General features: G+C 38.6%; 1 protein-coding gene across 11 annotated transcripts in view; it reads left to right on the top strand.

Moving 5' to 3' along the window:
* The window catches only part of NEBL (nebulette), a 379,942-nt gene that overhangs the window by 273,524 nt on the left and 86,299 nt on the right, over positions 1-20,119 (top strand). For 9 of the 11 annotated variants that reach the window (XM_037890823.2, XM_037890825.2, XM_043541298.1 and 6 more), the window contains exons 5-7: positions 3,495-3,605; positions 12,643-12,744; positions 13,939-14,040. The exons of the other annotated variants lie outside the window; for them this stretch is intronic. In XM_037890823.2, the coding sequence (XP_037746751.1) occupies positions 3,495-3,605; positions 12,643-12,744; positions 13,939-14,040 (315 nt within the window). The remainder of the gene's footprint in view (positions 1-3,494; positions 3,606-12,642; positions 12,745-13,938; positions 14,041-20,119) is intronic. 11 annotated transcript variants of the gene reach the window in all.

Genomic DNA, 20,119 nt, shown 5'->3' with positions numbered 1-20,119 from the left:
GAGCATCGACGTAATTTCTTTCTAATAAACAGAGCCCTCCTGTTACTTTAAGATGTGCTGTAAGTGGTTTCTTGAGCTTTATTGCACCATTGTAATGTAATTTATTGAGACCAAAACTGGCATCCAAGTTTGTAAAAGTTACCCTTCAATTTTATGCTTGGTACTCATATTACACAATGTTAAACTGTTAGGTATAACTCTTAATGCTTTTGTTATGGTGAAGTATGTTGTGTCCATAATTTTCTCTCTGCCTGAAAAGCAGCAAATATTAATAGCACAGCTGGCTATTAGTTATAATTCTGTATTCAAACGCATATCTGGTAACTTAATTCTTTCACGAACATATTACATGCCATTTCCTCTACTACTGCATCCACGTTTTATATATATTCCTAGATCAAAAACAGAAAACCCAACAACAACAAAACAAGCAACAATAACACTAGGTTAAATTGGTGTCAAGGTTGAGGGTTCATATCAGTAACTTAATGATAAATGTAAAGGTAAAATTTTATTTTAAAACATTGTAATTATGCAAAAACAAGCATTAGTAACTCAGGAAATTCGGAGTTAAGGTTAAACTTGAAAGAAAACTAAATACGTTAAGTAAGGAAATGCAAAGCCAGGGTACCAAAACAATCTTGACTCTGTCCTATATTGACACTATGGTGGGGGAGGAGAGAGAGCTAAAACTTATTTTATCCATACAAATCAGTTTAATCTCTGGCACAAACACTAAAATGCATTCATCATAATGTATTGTTATTACATGGGGCAGAGTTAAGGCTGTTTGTAGGACCTGTAATCTTTAATCTTTCTGTAAAGCACATTTATTGTGCTATATACTAATGTTTAAAAATAAAAACTAATATGCCACAGCATGGAAAATTTATATGAAATAGGAAGAAATTTATAAACACAAGATAACTTACTGTAGATAAATATCATGTTTCCAAGAATACTGGTGAAATTGACATTTCTAGAACTCTTCCAAACTTGATTATCCATATTATGGGAAATAGTTTATGGATATGTGATCTCTTTGCACTCCAGATGGGTAGATTACATTAGATGAATTTTTGACTTGTTCCAATGAAAAATAATTCTGTGATTCTATACCTTGCAAAATAAAATATTACATTATTACATAGAATCAGAGAATATCAGGATTGGAAGGGACCTCAGGAGGTCATCTGGTCCAACCCCCTGCTAAATCATCCCAGCCTGGGCTTTGTCAAGCCTGACCTTGAAAATCTCTAAGGAAGGAGATTCCACCACCTCCCTAGGTAACCCATTCCAGTGCTTCACCACCCTCCTAGTGAAAATTTTTTTCCTAACATCCAACCTAAACCTCCACCACTGCAACTTGAGACCATTACTCCTTGTTCTGTCATCTGCTACCACTGAGAACAGTCTAAATCCATCCTCTTTGGAACCCCCTTTCAGGTAGTTGAAAGCAGCTATCAAATCCCCCCTCATTCTTCTCTTCTGCAGACTAAATAATCCCAGTTCCCTCAGCCTCTCCTCATAAGTCATGTGCTCGAGCCCCCTAATCATTTTTGTTGCCCTTCGCTGAACTCTTTCCAATTTTTCCACATCCTTCTTGTAGTGTGGGGCCCAAAACTGGACACAGTACTCCAGATGAGACCTCACCAATGTTAAATAGAGGGGAATGATCATGTCCCTCAATCTGCTGGCAATGCCCCTTACATAATTAAGAGAAATGGAGAACACTGAGAAAGGAGATTATAAAGAATACAGCTGTCAAGTTGCAAGCTAAATACATTTCCACTGAGCTACTGAAAAAGCTTTGTTTTCATAAACGACTGGATGCTGTAGTGCAATTAACATACAGTTCCTCACGTTGGTAGCTTTGGAGCTACAGCCAACATTTCAATATAAAAAATGAAATGTTGGACCAGCAAAGTGGATGGTGCTACGTGGATAGAACAAAGTGGATGATCCTATTTTGGAAGCAATCTTGGGACTTATTTTTCAGACGGGCTAGTGTTGGAAACATCATTAAAGTGACTCCTTGAGAGAGAGGGGTAGAGGGAAAATATTTCTGTATAGCATGTTTTACACCTTTTGATAGCGGATTACAAAAGTAGAGTGCTATTATAGTCAGGGCCGGCTCTAGGCACCAGCAAAACAAGCAGGTGCTTGGGGCGGCACATTTCTATGGGCGGCATTCCGGCGCCGGCCAAGCAGCCCCTAGAAATGTGCCCCAGCTCGCCTTCGCTCCGCCTCCGCCTGCTCCCCGGAGCGCGCTGCCGCCGCTCTGCATCTCCCCCTCCCTCCCAAGCTTGCTGTGCGCGAAACAGCTGTTTGTTACAGTCACTGTGTCACGCAGCAAGCCTGGGAGGGAGAGGGGAGAAGCCGAGCGGCGGTGTGCTCTGGGGAGCAGGTGGAGCGGAGGTGAGCTAGGGCGGGAGGTTGCGGGGGAATGCGGCATGCCCGGGGGAGGAGGCGGGGCCAGGGATTTGGGGAAGGGGTTGGGAAGGAGCAGAGTTGGGGCGGGACAGCACGAAAAAGAAGCGGGGGCGGCCAAATTTTTTTTCTTGGGGCCGCAAAAATCCTAGAATCAGCCCTGATTATAGTCTTGTTGGGGGCTACTTGCTTTGCCAGCCGCCAAATGTAATATACAATATAACAAGATAGTGGCTCAGATTTTCGTTTTGCTATAAATTTTATCTGTTTTTTGTTGTTGTTTTCTAAGGACAAAGCCATCTTTGATTTTACATCCTTCAGAAATATGGCACATTTTATGTTTTCCATGTTTTGGATTTGCATTAATATGGTAGTATTACAAAAAAGATACTTTTCACATTTATCTTTGATCTGTGGATCTTCTTGTTACACTATATAGTCATTGTGGGTACTTTATATCCCCTTGGGTGCTTGATTTGTGGTTCTCCTATAGAATCCTGGTGCCTTGCATATAGCCAAGATAGGATATTTCCACAGATTTCCAATGCCATATATTTAAATAGTCCAGGGCAATGTTCTTAGGTGCTATTTTCTTGAGAATTTTAGGGTATTATCTTCTTTGTATTGAGGATTTTAGTTTCAAATCATCCTTCTCCTGATCAACTTTCAACCTTATTGTTTTAGTATTTGCTGTTTTCTCATGGATTATTTTAATGCTTGCTATAGAGAGCTGTTTGAAAACACATCTCTTTGATGCTTGTTTCTTCTTCAGGCATCAAAACCTGGTAAATTTTCTAAATGTAAGCATAAAAGCTTATGTTAAGGATAGGTATAATGTAAGCTTTTCACATGTTTGGTGGACGTGTATGTATATATACACATGCAGTACTATGAAAGCTGTAGGACTGCTTGTTTGGCTTAATTTCTACTACAAAAATAAGCAAACTAGTTCATATATTCAAGCTAGTGTCATTTTCCTTCAAAATAGTGATTAATAAATTTAAGTATTATCCTTTTAAAATGATACCTGCTATTATATCTGTCTTTATCTACATCTTGTTAAGGTACTCTACAAACAGAAACATGATGCTGAAAAAGGGACATCAGATTATGCACATATGACAGAGCCCCCAGATGTTAAGCATGCTATGGAAGTTGGTAAACACCAAAGTAATGTAAGTACTCTCTTCTCTTAATTTATTACATTGTTTCAGTAGTGGTCAAGTCTATTTACTGTATATAAAATGTTCATGTTATATTTCAGTGTTCCATGGGGTTTTATTTAGCTTTCTAAAACCATCCATATATATATGAAAAGTAAAAATATGTATTTAAAAATCACTGGGAGCATAACCTCTGTGTGCGTGCGTGTGTGTAGGTTAAGCGTCAAAGTATTTTTAAGTACCTATTTTTATGCTAGATCATAGAGGAGGAGTTGTCTATTATGCCATTAGTTTTTAAATTTGTTTTAAAGAAAAGTTCCCTGAATTTACATTTGCATATTTTATACTTTAAAACAGCATATAACTCTTTATTTATGCAAAACACAGAATGTCTTCAATGTCTTTGAGTGTCAATTTTCATACACGAGTAAGATTATTTACAGGAGTAATCCTAAAGAGTTCAATTGAACAATTCATGAGCATATTTGCAGAATATGGACATGTGGGTGCAACAGTGTAATAGATGGTAAAATTACTGATTTTTCAGTGGACTGCATTGGAGTCACTGAGGAGTAGAATTTGTCTCCATAGTTTTTTCAAAAATAAGTTTCCATTGCTGTTTTACAAATAAATTTATGAAAGAGTTGTTTAAAAATCTAATATATTTTATGGATGCTTTGTTAGCTTTTTACATTTCTCTCAGCTTAGACAATAAAATAACATTATCACTTTATTTAAGTTTTTGACTGTGTAAATTTGGTTTCAGTTTCATGTTCTCAAACACTAGTTCAATGCTGCATTTTTGTGGTTGCAAATGCTAGAGAAATATTTATTTTGATTGAAAAACATAAATACAAAAAACAATTTCCAGGAAAAAAATCTGTTGGTCTTAGGTTTTGCAAAAGCTTTATTTATACTAAACCTGAATTTTAGGCAAAATTTGGCTAGAATAATTAGGTCCCTTTAAGGGAATGTAAAAATGATGAGATAAACCAAAAAGTAAGGACATTTAAAGGTAAGGCTAAGTTGGTCTTTTGTGCCGAGGTACTGGAGTCATGTCAGGTCAGCATGAGATATTCTGCCCTTTCTGCTTTTTAAACAAAGCCCTCATGCTTTTTTAAAAGATCTGCTCTAGGAATTATTATGGGGAAGTTCTGTGGCCTGTGATATACAGGTCAGATTAGATGATCACAATGGTTCCTTCTGGCCATGGAATCTACGAATATGTTTGTTACATACCTTAGGAAAAATGAAGTTAAGGCCTTAATTCTGAATGTCCTTTTTTATAAATTTGTGCTGGCATTTTAACAACAGCTTAATCAATGCTGTCCACTTCAAAATGTAACACAACCCTTAGGCTAATTCCCAGATGTTTAAAACCTTGAGAGCTGGTCAGCAACTAAAGGCATGTCTACACTTACCTCTGGAGTGATTGATCCAGCGAGGGTCAAGTTACTGTGTCTAGTGAAGATGCGATAAATCGACCACCGAGCACTCTCCTGTTGACTCTGGTACTCCACCGGCGGAAAAGCATAGCCGGAGTCAACAGGGGAGCATCAGCAGTCAACCTACCGCAGTGAAGACACTGCGGTAAGTTGCTCTAAGTACACTGACTTCAGTTATGCTATTTTTGTAGCTGAAGTTGCGTAACTTAGACCAACTTAGCTCCCCCCCTGCCCCCCCAGTGTAGACAAGGCCTAAGAGGCTGTTGGGAGATTTAAGGGGGGTATTATGCTGGGAAGAGGAAGGATTTCTACTGCTGGGACATATGTGTGAGCTGCAACTCCCAAGAGTAAGTCACAACCAGCCCTGCTTTGCCCTCTTGCTTGCAACCTGCCAAGCTGTGCCTCCTCTTGCTTTTGGAAATCACCAGGATGTCAGATGAAGAGAGGGTAAGAAACGGGACATAGCTTGAGAGAAGATGCCAGTGGCTCTGGAAATGAACTTGCAGCCTAAAACTCTCTGCCCATGGAGATGGGGATCCTTTCCGGTCCTCAGTAAGGATGGTGAAAGGAGTGTTGGGGATGTGGAAGGGTTTTATTGGGGCTAGGGAAAGAAACAAAAATGGGAAAAGAGATGGGATCCATGATGTGTGAGGAGTTGAGGAGAAGTACAGGAGAGGGGCTTTAGGTTCAAAAACTATCATCATCTGTACTTAACTATCCTTTGAATTTTAATTATAATTTGTAAATCCACAGTCCAGAACAGCCCCTCTTTGTTCCCACAGCTGTGCGTACTCCTGTTAACAGCATTAATGAGGGCAGTGTGCAGATGGGGAAGTAAATAAAAAGCAGTCGTGCTGTCTCCATTCGTGCTATAAACCCAGCACAATAGAAAGTTTGTTAAATAAAGGAGAACAAACACAGAGGAGAAAGATGTTTTGTTATGATACTGTTTAACAGAATATTAAAAATAATGGAAAATGTGGGGGGAAAATTCAGCCTGAACAAACCAGCTTGTTGCATCCAGTTCACTGTTTTTTTCTCGTTTGCTAATATAGAGCTAAGATGGGGTGGAGATATATTTTTATTGCCTGTGAGAAATGGGGTATGTAACACCAGTTATGGTTACACACCTACTGTGTGTAATTACTGGGCACCATGCTGAATATTTGCTTGGAGATTTCTCATTTTGTGAGAAAAGGTTTAATTAAGAACCACATGAGGCTTCCCATTCAACTCTGAATCTGGAAGTTTGTTAATGGACATATTAAGGATTCCAAATATGAAGCATCTGTCTCTTGGAACTTAGGCTGTTTGTAGAATCGTTGCTTTGAGGAGAGTGCAGTAGTAGAGGGAAACTCTTGCAGGAATAGGAAGACAAAGCTCTTTTATCCACCACTCAGTACAGTATACCTAAGAGAGTAGAATGTATGTTTACTTACAATGGTCTGCCAATTCAATTCAACCTTTACATGCAGGGTTTACATCTATAAGGATTAGAATGTGTTTAAGACTATTTACTCAGTTTTAAAATAAGACTGACATTTATACTCAACTGTGTGAAATGTGCAATTTCCTTTAAAAATGAAGATTGGATTCCACTTACAATACATTTCTGCTGACAATTTGAAACTGTGATGTGCTGTAGGCCTTCACACCACTTTGAATAACATTAACACCCTGCTCAAGTGTGGGTTGAAGCTGCATAATAGAGAAATACTGTAAAATTTCCTGAACAATGTGATCATTTGTAAAGCGAAACATTTTCTACCTTTTTAATACTTCTACCAAAGAAAATCACTCTCCACAAAGTATAACACAAACATTTTTAGCTGTAGGAAATATACTTGCAATATTATTCTAAGCACTGTTCAGTGTTGGAATGAAAGTATGATTGTTTAATGCAGACTATTTCTCTATAAATTGTGTTTCTGTTTCGTACAAATTTGTGTGAAATGAACATTAACAGTCTGACTTCATCACACAAATGCCGTGCAATTTGGAGAGAGACTGCCAGTCTATCCTATATATACATTATGACTGTATGTGGTGCCATCCTTTTATCTAATCCAAAATTTTCCAAACCCTGGACTGTAGTTTTTGCTGGTGGTCTATAGAGATCTGGCTGGTCACATGGTACAGGCTCCCCCTCTTTCAAGTTGAGAAAAACAGAACAGATGGGAGGGAGAGAAGAAATGAATAGCAAAAGAAGACAACACAATTAACTTTTTCAAAAAAGGAGAAAATCCTTGTTCCAGTTAGGTAACTGTAGTTGCCATAGGGCAATAAGATGCAACTGGTAAGATGGGTGGGTGGCGGTGAGTTACAACTGAAGGAAGAGGTGATCTTCAGACAATCTGTGAAGACATAGTTAAGATTATGAAAAGTGTGTGGACCCATGATCTAGTCTAATCTACAGAATGCATTTATAGGGCTGTATCATTGTACAGTCTGTATATCAAAATAATACTTAGCACTTATACAAAGGTTTACCTATTCAGGTTGTGTTTAAAATGTTAATTAAACCTTATAGCATCCTACTGTAAAATAAGAAAGTGTCATTATCCCCATTTTACAAATAAGGAATCTGAGACAGTCTTTCCCAGAGCCACACAAAGTAGGTGGCAGAGTTGAGACTAGAGCCCAGGTCTCATGACAGCTGGTTCCATGTTTACCCCACTAGGCAATGTTGTCTTTAAAGTGTTAGTCACCAATTTGGAAAACTCCTGGAATGTATGCAGGCTCTGTGCAGTCCAAATGAAGTCAGAGTTTTTAACATCCCCACTGACCAATTAAAATGCGCTATTTTCAGAGAAGCATGTTAACACATAGGAATGTATGTTTGTCTTTTAAAATGCAAGTGCGAATACTGTCCACAAAAATAATTTCCAGGATAGAAATTACATGTCCTTTGATAAGACCCGATCATCAGAATTAAAATTAAGAGCATTTATAAACACCATCATTTGTCCACCACCATTTTGGAAATTGCTGTGTGGCAGGATTCTTGTTTTTCCTCTGATGAAGGTCGCATTAAAACTATGGATCCAGTTGTATTCTATGCTGCGTATATATTAGGAAAAGCACCCAGAGCTGTCTAACTTTCTGTTGACAGTGGTTGTGAACAGCAGATCACCCCCAACTGGTGTTGAAAACAGTTTTATTGCTAGTGTAAATGGGACCAAATAGTTTTCAGCCCATTACCAGAAAGGATGATGGTGTCAGTCTGTAATGGTCCAGAAATATTTTTGTTTCATCTACACTGGCAGGGAAACAGTTTTCAACACCATATGAGGGGGAACCACGCAAAGCTGTTATTGACAATGTTTGTCAGCAACTAGTCATTTTCCTTGTGTAGATGGACTCCAGAGTGACAGCACTGTAGTGCAGAGTCAAGGCGCTCAGATGGAGAGCCATTAGGGTAATTAGAGTGAGTTACGGGCCATTTCAAAGTACCAAAATGATTAGTTCACTTTAAGACTAAGGGTCAAATTCTGCCCTCAGATATATGTGCACATGTCTGCACAAGTCCTATGTGTGCACAAGTCTTATTGACTTTCGATTGTATATATCAGAAGTAGCAATAGAGGCTTGCACACTTCTTAAAATTCTATTTTGAACACGGGAGAGGGACATGATAAATAACTGCAGAAAGGCATCTCAATCCTTTAATACTAGGCCTCTTTTACTGAACTCTAAATGTAATATGAAAAATAAATCAGCTGATTGACAGCCAATGACTCTGCATCCTACATGGCAGCCGGTTTAAGTTGCATTTCCCAATGAATAGAAACTATAATGCAAGTGCCTGTTATAAAATCAAAGCTAAATCATCTCAAAGATGTAGAATGTAAGGACTGAAAGACAGATCCTCAGCTGGTGTAAAATGGGTGCATCTCATTAGACTTTAGCGGACCTGTGCCTATTTAAATGAGCTGGCCCTATAAAAATTAATCAACTAATTATGAGCTAGGGCTGAATATTTTCTGTGCTTTGCAAGTAATTCTGACTATTCGGCTATATCTGGAGAGGCAGAAAGACTTTTTAAATTCAGATTAGCAGTCAGTTCACTACATGTTCCTTTAAAACTATTCAGTGGATGAAGCCACTTTTTATAGCAATTGTCTAAAATGATAGGCTAGTTTAAAATTAATAAAACAATATAAAGCTAACAAGAGTATTTGGTGAGAAATATTTTAACATACCCATAATAATTGCAAAGATGAAATAGATGCAGATTTTTTCCTCTTGTCTCTATTTCTTTTTCTCCCTCACACTCCTCATTAGTCTTCTGTTAACTCTCTGCTTATCCTTCTCACTGCTGCCAAAAACTGATGGAGTCTCAGCAGCAGAGTTCTATATAAAAATAAGTTTGGATGGGCGCATCAGAAATGGCCAGTCACAGTGAGAGACAGAGTAGTTCTTGAGCTACCTGTGACATTGTTCTGAAGAGATTAAGAGATTGACAGTTTTTGTATTTAATATTTGCATTATGATTCCAATCCTGACTGGCAGCTATCTCTTTGCATGAGACTGAATAAACAGAGTAAAAGATGGTCCCTGCCCCAAACTGCTGAACCTCTGTCTTTCCCTTTCCTACACAGTAGGTATTTCCTCCATTTCCTTTTCCATTGCTTTTCTTCTTTTGTAACAAGTTTCTCTTTTCTTTGTTTCATTTTTCCACCTTATTTGCTTTTCCTCTTCCCTCTTGTGATCTTTTTCTTTCACTTCCCATGCTCTGTACCCCAGCCGATGATTGTGCACATTCAGGTGGTGTGTTAGTCGCTGAGGCATCTGTTCCCCTTCTCTAGCAGAATAGTTTTCATTTTACTGTTATACCATAGCACTGTATATAAAAAAAATAAAAATAAAAAAAGCATTTCACTTGATGGAGCAGAATAGCAGCTGTGTAACAGAGGCCAGCACATTGTCCCAGTGGGGAAGGGTCAGCATCCAGAGACTGAGGTTATTCAGGAAATGGGAAACATATTTTTTCTTTCTTTGGCCTATCTCTGACAAACTACTGTTCTGCTGCATAACATTTTTATTCTCACTGGAGTATGACAAGCCACAGAATGGAGCAAATATAGATTGCAGACATTTGTAAAATGTTAGATGACTTTCCCTCAGACATAAGTAATAGGTATTCTGGTTTAGGTGCAGGAAGAATAATAATTCACTCAAGGGAAGCTATTGCAATAGGTCCTGAATCAAATATCATTGGAAACGGTGAAATATACAGGATTGTCACTGTCTGATGTTTTTTCCCTCCTTCATCCTAAAACTAGCCATAATCCATTATTTCATGCTGTAAATGACCATGTCATTTGGGCGCAATAAGTGCCCAAGCTTTCACCACTTCCACCACCATGGTTTGTGGTACACTGATTTTCCCTTATTTGAATTTACTAGTCACTTCAATCCTAATGTCTGTTTTTAGCACATAGGCTGGCCTTTAATTTGCAATTTACATGGATGATAGGGCTCTATTCAAAAACCTGTCCCTGCTGCCTTTGTGGTGTTCACCTCACCTCATGTGGTCATTAGGATGAACAGCATATAATTAGCTGAATCCATGTAAAGCTCTGCAATGCAAGTGCTATGTACACGTAGTTTTCTTTAAAAAACAAACTGGTAGCAAACAAGAAATGTTAGTTTTAAGGTTGGGTGATGATTATGATAACATTTTATCTGAGTTTAGCTGTTGATTGTACTGTGTCACTCTTTGTGGGTTAAAAATGCTAAGATCTGATTTGTGGGCAAACTGCCAGCAGATTGAAGCCTACTTAGCTTGTCTACTAGGCTGACACCATATGGATGCAAACTTACTTTCTGGTTGGCTTAAAGATACTTTAAAAATATTTGTAAAAAACGGATAGATATATTTTCTTTTTTATGCATTCTTTCTACAAACTGTAATGGTTCAGAGCCACAGTTCATGAACGCTGACCAATCAGCTGAATTTGTTAAAATCATGCACAGATTCGAATATTACATTTGAAAATAGGAATTTTACCTTTAGGTTTGTGATAGCTAAAGTCTCAAGCTGAAGGAATCTCAAAGGAGCCTATGATGCTTAAGACCTTACAATATGTTTCAGTATTATATTTCAGCAACAGAAGAAATTCTAAAAGACCCTGCAGTAATATAGAAATGATGCGGATGCATTGATGCAATGCCAGATTTTATTTTCTGCTCTCTAATTTCCACACGAGGTTTTGATTGGATTGAAGCTTTGAAGTATCAAGGGAAATTTTCTTGATCATGCAGAATGATTCAACAAAACAACTCATGAAAATTGGCTTGTGACTTGGCACTTGTACTTCTGCAAGGGAGAGAGAAGGTCCAGGGAAAAGAAAACTATAACTTGAGGTCTTGGGACTCTGGAATATTTCAGAGGTCTGTGCAGTTTCCCTACATGCCCTGATGATCTCATTTAAAGGAGAATCTTTGGACGTATCATGCTCATGCTTGGCCTTCAGGCTAAGGCCCTCCTAGCCCATTCATTATATTCCTGGCTTTTTCCTCAGTCAAGAATTTTCTGCCCTGAACATCTCATGCTGAAACATGAAGGAAGATGTCACCTCAACTTAGTGGCTCCCCAAGAATCCCTGTTATCATGTTTGACGGGAGGAGCATTTAATAAAATACCAACTACAATGCTGCAACTGAGAGAAAAGGAGTATTTGTGGCACCTTAGAAACTAACCAATTTATTTGAGCATAAGTTTTCGTGAGCTACAGCTCACTTCATCGGATGCATTCCATGGAAAATGACTCATTTCCACTGATTGCATCTGATGAAGTGAGCTGTAGCTCACGAAAGCTTATGCTCAGATAAATTGGTTAGTCTCTAAGGTGCCACAAGCACTCCTTTTCTTTTTGCGAATACAGACTAACACGGCTGCTACTCTGCAACTGAGAGAGTTATTCATCCCATTAGGATTTCAATTCCTGTACAGTACAGTAGAGGCCTACTGGACTGTGGGATTCTGTGCAGCACCGGGGGGTATAGAACAAGATTTGCTCATATGAAAAGACTTATTCCTTTCACTGTTAGAATTTTTCTGAAATGCTGTGCCTTTTAACAAAATCATGTGATTCTTTGGAATGCTAGCACTTTATTCTAGTCTTAAACAAAACCATTTTTATGCTAACATTATCTTGTATATTTCTGAATTTTTTTCTTTATCTTGTTAATCTGTGTGGGGGGCTTACTAAATAATCCCTAGAGAGACAAGGTGGGTGAGGTGATATCTTTTATTGGACCAACTTCTGTTGGTGAGAGAGACAAGCTTTCGAGCTTACACAGAGTTGCTGCTGCTTCTTCTGAAGAGCTCTGTGTAAGCTCAAAAGCTTGTCTCTCTCACCAACAGAAGTTGATCTAATAAAAGATACTACCTCACCAGCCTTGTGTCTCTAGTATCCTGGGACCAACATGGCTACAACAACACTGCATAAATAATCCCTGTCAAGTAGGACTGGGGTGGAATAAATGATTTTATCTGGAGGTTTATTGCTTTTGGTGGCTGAGTTGATAAGTCATTCAAATATGATTTATAAACTTCTAACTCTGTTTTTTAAACACAACTGTCTTTTGTTTGGCAGGTGTCATATAAGAAAGATGTGCAAGATACACACAGATACACTGAAGTGCTGAACAGGCCAGACATAAAGATGGCAAGCAAGATATCAAAGATAATAAGCAATGTATGATCTTCAGTGACCCTTTCTGTCAGTTTTAAAACTTACTGACTATTTTATTCATTTCATCCTCTGTCAAAGTGTAAAGAATGCTGTCTAAAATGTAAAAACTTAGACACCTACATTTATATTTAGCCATCTGTGTCTTCCTACATGTTGGGACAGTACCTAGCATGTTTTGGCTGCTACTGTAATAGTATGTAATATAGTTTAATTTTTTTATTGTAGAAAAATTAAACTATCGAGAAGACTGTAAAACCAAGATTTTCAAAGGTGACTAGAGATTTTCATTTCTTAATTTTTAGCTGACCAACTTGATACACCTTAAAGGGCCCTGATTTTCATAGGGTGTGTGCGCAGTATTTTCTAAAACCCAGGCCCCTTTAAGGTGGCTCAAGTTGAGCACCCAGAATCACTAATGTCTTTTGAAAATCTTCACCTTGGTTTTGAATAACTTTGGGACATGTTTTTGCTCTAGTCAGTTGTGGGTACTATACCTACTGCCAGAGTTACACTGCCTTCATAGTGTAAAATCCTAATTTAGCCAGTGGACATAGTTTGAGGTGTGTCACAGAATCTTTTGTGGGTACATCTGCGTGTTCCTTTTTCAATACATTTTAGAAAGAATGTGCAATGCATCTGCAGGGGAGTTTGTTCAGCTAGAAATATCATGTAACATCCACCCTGTGGGCCAAAGTCCATCTGTTACACCAGTGCAACTCCATTAACTTTAAGGGGATTGCACTGGTATAACTGAGTGGTATTTGATCCTTTATTTGAAAGAGGCTGGCACTCTCTCAGCCTAGTCTTGTTCTAAAACTATTTTCAGCCTCTAAAAATAATCTTTTGTAAACTCTGGACCAGATCTTCAGAAATGCTGGTCCACTTTAACTCACTCTGACTTTATTGGGAACAGTGGGAGATCACTATTTCTCAGGCTTAGGCTCTGTATTTGGTTAAACTTGAGTCTTGTGAGTGAAGTTCACTGTGTTTCAAATAAAATAAATTTATATTTTTAGAACAGATAAAGCCTGGGAAGGCCTTCTTTTCAGAGCTGATTAGAGCATTAGTGAGACTAGTGTCAGTTCAGGTCACTTAATGATACTTTCTGTTTTGTTAACTATAATGCTTACATTTCCTTTGATAAAACAGAAGCAAATACAGTTTAATTGTGATTAGTATTCATTTCTTTTTTTAAAGGCTGAATATAAGAAACGAAGAGGAGAAATGAATAAGGAGACTGCTGTACTCGGAAGACCAGATTTTGAGCATGCTAAGGAAGTTTCTAAACTTTTAAGTCAAGTAAGATTGTGTCAGTCATTCTACAATGACTTCATTCAGATATCTCATTCCTAGTAACATAATCAAGTATTTAATCTTTAAAAGATTATCTGTAATTGCATGAAAATTGGAAGAGAATGTTTCCAAAACTATTTCATACTGAACTGCAGTAACTGGTAAATTTAAGATACTTAGAAAACAGTAGATACAAGTTTTAGACAAAAGTACAATGCGCCGTTTGACTCAATTACAGTTTGTCCGCTGTGGAATTGGTGTTGTGCTATTTTATACAGAGTTTCTAGGATTTCAGAAATATTAACTATCTGTAATTTGTGGCCAGATTCTGCGATCCTTACTCACTTTGCATGGTACCTTACTCCATGATTAGTCCCATGAAGTAATTATGACTTTTTGTGTGTGCCACTGCTCGCCTTTGTGAGTAAAGGGTCAGAATGAGGTCCTCAGTATTAAAAAAAAAAATCTTTAGTTACTGTTATTCATTAAAATCAAGGAAATGAAAGAATCAAAATTGGAGTTACTTTAGTTCATATTATTTTATTTGATTACTAGACACAGAGCTATGGGGCCTAAAATTCTACCTTCTGTTCTCTTTTAATATTCTTTACTGCTGCGGTTCAATCCCATTCAGAAACAAAAATTTTCAACATGCTGAGCCGTTCTTTTCACAAGTTCTTTAGCGCCCCATGGCATATCCCTCACTAGTAATCCAATCAATCTGCACTCAAAGCATTTCCCAAATCAAGGGGCAAATTCTGCTTCATGTAGGTGAGCATAACTCCCCTTGATTTGACTAGGTGGTAGTCTTCTCTTGAATTGAAAAGCCATGAGTAGAGCAGTACCTTCTAATCTAAATGTATATGCTGAAACAGTATTGTGTTTGGTTTTAAAGAGGGCATGCTCCTTTTGGTAGCACTAAATATTGCCCCCAGATATCTGCTATGTAATAAGAAGTTTCATGGGAAATTGCCCTTTTTCTTTAAGGGACACTGTTACTCAAAAGCTATAAAGTTTTTTAAAACAATTTTTACTTGCTTTGTCAAGATCAACTTTGAAACTCAAAATGGATTTTGTTTTCCAATAAGATTTATTTCTTCCACTTTGTAATTTATTAAATGCTAATTTCTGTGCTGATTGAGAAGGCTTGTTTAATAGATTCCTGGTATTTGACTGCATGTTATCACTCACTGCTTTGGAAGCAGCTTGCGCTCTCCCATTCACTCTATAGAAAGGAACATCTGCTAAGCTGTTTAGGTCTCTGTATCAGTGCTAGGAATCAGAGCAAATGTTAGTTGTTACATTAATTATGAATGATTTTTGAAAATGTGCACTTCTTGTTTTTTTACTTTCTGTGTGAGAGAGCTCACTGGAAAGTCTGGCTGGGTTGTGTACATGTAGACAGTCCTGCAGTGGGATGGCTCTCCAGGTGCACACGACCAGTCAGCCTGTCCTCAATTTCACCAGCTTAGCTGGCCAGCAGATCTTCAAATTGCAAGAGTTACAAAAACAAGGGACAAAAATACTTTTATAAACCCAGCAGGGACATGCCAGGACAGGTGCTATAAACAGGGATACTGCACTTCCCTGCGACAGCTGCATTAGGAGCAGGCTTCAGCTTTCAAACTTCAAGCTGTTTTTGATGCATCCATGTTTATAACACAGAGAGAGCAACAACAAAACCAGAGAACCAAACCATGGCTAGTTTTTGTTAATCAAAAGAAATGTGGGATTTTTCACATAACTATAATCCCAAAAAATGGCTGAATTTCATCTTTGAACAAAGACCACACATGGCAAATGTCACTCCAGAGTGACTGATTAGAAAATGTATGAGCATGTGAAAATAGCATTTTATGTTGGAAAGTATTTCACAACCTTAACTTAGTGTTCAATATTGGCACAACTGCTGTGATTGTTAGTAACCATCACAGTAATAAAACAGTATTAGCTATAGCCTAGTCTGGTGCTGAGCCATTTCACCATGCAGAACCCAAATTCAATGTACTTCCATCTCTCCTTTCTTATTCTTGGGATTCTCTCTTGAACAGAAACTGCTAATCGTACTAAACTGGAGGTTTTGTGATGCAGTCACATGACTATTGGGGGCTATGATGGAAGCTAAATTCCACTTGTGATCTTCCTACAATGGCAGGGTTGCCAGGCCTTGAGGATTGTCCTGGAATCTCCAGGAATTAAAGATTATTCTTTAATTAAGCATTATATTGTGATGAAACCTCCAGGAATACTCCCCACCAAAATTGGCAACTCTATGCAATGTTGAACCAATGGTATGCAATGTACATTTCATTAGCACATACTAGAGCAGAGGAGCAGCTGAAACAGCCTAGCACACATTGGAGCTGGTCCTTATTGTAAATCAGATGAGCCAGTTGAGGACGGGAAGGTGGCATATGTTCACTTTTATGTCACATGTATGGTGGAGTGAATGTGTTCTATTATATATATGTTTTCATGCCACACTAATCATCATAGCACTTTTCAGTAGTGCATCAAGCAACATAGCTACACATCTGTCACATGTTGTTTGTTCTCTCATCTTTTTCCCAGAGAGAGAAGCACAGGGAGTGGAATGTCCCTTTGTTGTTGTTGTTGTTAAATATACCTCTTGTTATGTGTTTATATTAGACAAGGCAAGATCAAAGAAATGAACCTTGCTCTTGGAGTGGAAAGCGGTGAGGTTTGTGATAGTCCTTAGTTTCTGGTGGAGTTCATTCCACAGTCTTGGACCACCCCAGGGAAGGTTCTTTCTTTACTCTATTGTTGAGAGCTTCATTGTGCCACAGGAGTGAAGTTGTAAATTCCAACCTTCATATCAGAGCTTTAAGCAGTCTTTTAGGTATCCTGGGCCTAGGCCATAGATCACTTTAACGATAAGGACTGAGATGGTTAAATCAATTCATAATTCTATGGAAAGCCAGTTTAGAAAGCAGAGGACAGGTATGATGTGCTCACGATAGCCTGTGTTGTTGAGGAGATGGGCTACAGCATTTTGTACCAGTTGGAGTTTCCTAAGTGCTGAATACTTCATGCCAAGATATATCACATTGTTAAATTCCAGCCAAGAGGTGACAAAGGCATGAATAACTGAGGCAAGATCTTCATCCACCAGAATGGAATGGAGTTTCTTAGATAACTGGAGATGATAGAAAGCATTACTTGCAGCCATTGTGATGTGAGAGCTCAGCATCCACGGGAAACCAAGAATACTCCTAGACTATGGACTTAGTTGAGTAATTGTGGATGTGAACCTGCAATCAAAAGAGACTTCACGGTAGCTGCAAACTCCTCAAAATACTTTCCTCTTCTCACCAGCATAAGCTCTGTTACCAGGGGTTCAGCTTCAGCCAGTTGTTATTCATCCATGAGCTGAACTCATCCAAGGACTGGGCCATTTTGGTGGAAGTGGTGTGTTTGTATTCGGTGAAGACAGGTGGAGTTGCATGTCAGCTGTATATTGCTGGCACTTGAGTTCATGTCGTGTAGTTAACCTAGTGGTCGCATGTATCAGGACTGACAATCCTGAGTGTTCACAAATCATACATTCTTTTTATTTGTCTTCTGCTTCTTGAACCTTTGGATTTCACATATTTTAGCAGCCCAGAGGAAACTAGAAACTGCTAGAAACTTTTTTTTTCTCAAATGAAAGCTGAGATTCTCAGGTAATCACGTTACTCCAGGAGCTGGGGCTTCAAGAAAAATATCAAATATTTTAAGACTCATGATGTAATTGTGAGCATTGGTGACACGGGTGAAAGTAGGACAGGAAGATGATGATGTGTTTTAATGTTGTATGTATGTGTAGACAGTGCAATGAGTACAGACAAAGAGAGCAAGGAGAGGTTAGGTGGTGTGGGTGTAACCAAGGGAAAAAGGAAACAAGGGCATGGTAGCTGAACAGAGTGAAGAAGATAGTGTTTGACTGACACTTAAGACTGTGCCAAGTCAGGGTCTTTTAAAAAAAGAAATAAATCATGTGACACTCAACAGCAAAATGGTGGTGTCACTAGATTAGTGAATTTACCCACAGCACCATCTTTCCCTCTCTTTCTACTTTTAATGCTGATTAAACAGTAACTTAATAGGACCCTCTGAACAAATGAAGCTTTAGTATTTGTTTTCTGATTATTATAAGGCAAATATTATAATTTAGACTATTCTTTATTTTATAATTATAATCTCTATCCTGATAGCATTGAGGTTATGTTTTTGTCTAGCTATACCAGAAGAAAGACAGGAGACACTTGGTATGGCTAATTAGGCGACAACTTTGTTATTAGATCTCTGGGACTACCCAGCAGATTAAAGTGTGCAGTGCAGTGAACTACATGATCATTTCAGTGTTTACCTGGATGCTTCCATTAGCCCCCCACCGCTTTCCATCCTGGTCCCCAGCCAACCCGTTGCTGGAACCTTACCAACCCCCCTCAAATGAGGGTCAAGGTAGGCTATAAAGGGGAGGGGAGGGATTGGATCCCTGCCATACCAGTCATGAGCAATTTGAACTCCCCTCCTCCCCACCCCCCGTTCCACTCCTTTAACAAACACCTCCTTTAAATCATTTACCAAGCCATTTATCTGGTCATTGTATCCCCTCTGTACTGGATACCTGCACTGGACGTACGCCCCACACTTACATAATGAGTTGTAAAAAGAAAAGGAGTACTTGTGGCACCTTAGAGACTAACCTGGTTAGTCTCTAAGGTGCCACAAGTACTCCTTTTCTTTTTACGAATACAGACTAACACGGCTGTTACTCTGAAACCTGTCATAATGAGTTGTGACATCATAGTCTAACTCCCATTCCTACTCACCCTAACAAAGCTCCCCTGAACCCACTGTGGGGAAGGTGGAGAATCCTCCACTCCGCCTTGGCCAATCTGGTGGTGAGAGAAAAATTCCTTCCCAGGCCCCCAAGAAAGGAACAGCTAGCATAATGCCCAGAGCCAGTCGTGACCAAACTTGGTATTTTGCCACTTAGTATTTTGCTGAGAGGGTGGGTGCTGCTCTGCCTGGCTGGGGAAAAAAGGGCTTCTCCTGCCAGGCTTGCCCTTTATCAGCTCCCTTCCCTTCTGGTCCCTGGGGGATGAGTCAGCATCGCCATGCTGACCTGCTTTGCTTCTGCAGCAGCATCCATGCTTCTCTATCCTCCATACCCTTAAAGCGATATATACCCCTTCACCCAGCAAGGCAGACAATACCACCCCCCCACGCTTAAGGTGCAGTGTGGTCAATCTCCTCAGTTCTATCTAAAATTAGATTTAAAATAATCCACTGATAAATTCAATATTAAATACTCCCATTATGATGTGTAATAATTGGTTTATGGTAATAAACTCATTTGAATATTTGTATTTTACATTAGATCAATTTGATGTTAATGGTTTTAGGAGGGAAATGATTAGAGCTAGGATTTTGTGTAAAATATACTTTATATTGGTATATCAGTAGACATAATACTATGTTACTGGGATGTTTAAATCATGAAGAGAAGCCCTAAGATTTTTTTCTCTTTATTTCTTAGCCTAATCTCAGTTAGTAATTGGAAGAACTGACTCTTCCATAAGCTAAACATTTCATTTAACTCTGTGCTTACATTACATTTCTTTCAGTATCCAGGTGTCCAACAAGTTTTTAATTTTCTTGGTATGTTTTTGTGTAGTCATGAGGAAATGCTTTTGCTGCAAGTGTCTGCTTTTTATGCTGGTATGTTCTGGGATCCCAGTGGCTGAACGATTTAGATTTTGTAGGTTCTTCGTAAATCTGAACAGTGGGTGATGTCATCCACTTATGAAACTGAACACTCTGTCTGAGCAGCTTTGAACTGCAGATTTGATTTTGGAATGTTTCTGTGGAGCTTCAAAAGATACTCTTCTGTCCAGCTGCAATACTGACTTTTACAGCATTTGTGCAAGGCTAGTGAGAAAATTGTTTATCTGAGCTTTATTTGATGCCAGTGGGATCATCAGGGATGTTGTTATGTGAAAGACCTGCTAAGTCTGTTCATTCTTGAACAACAATTAGATTGCCAATCCCACACATTTTCTTTATATTAATTCCCACA

The sequence above is a fragment of the Chelonia mydas genome, chromosome 2 (genome assembly GCF_015237465.2).
Source record: "Chelonia mydas isolate rCheMyd1 chromosome 2, rCheMyd1.pri.v2, whole genome shotgun sequence".
In the NCBI taxonomy this organism is placed as follows: Eukaryota; Metazoa; Chordata; order Testudines; family Cheloniidae; genus Chelonia; species Chelonia mydas.
The sequence above is the reverse complement of the archived record's forward strand: the minus strand, read 5'-3'. Positions and strand labels throughout refer to the sequence as shown.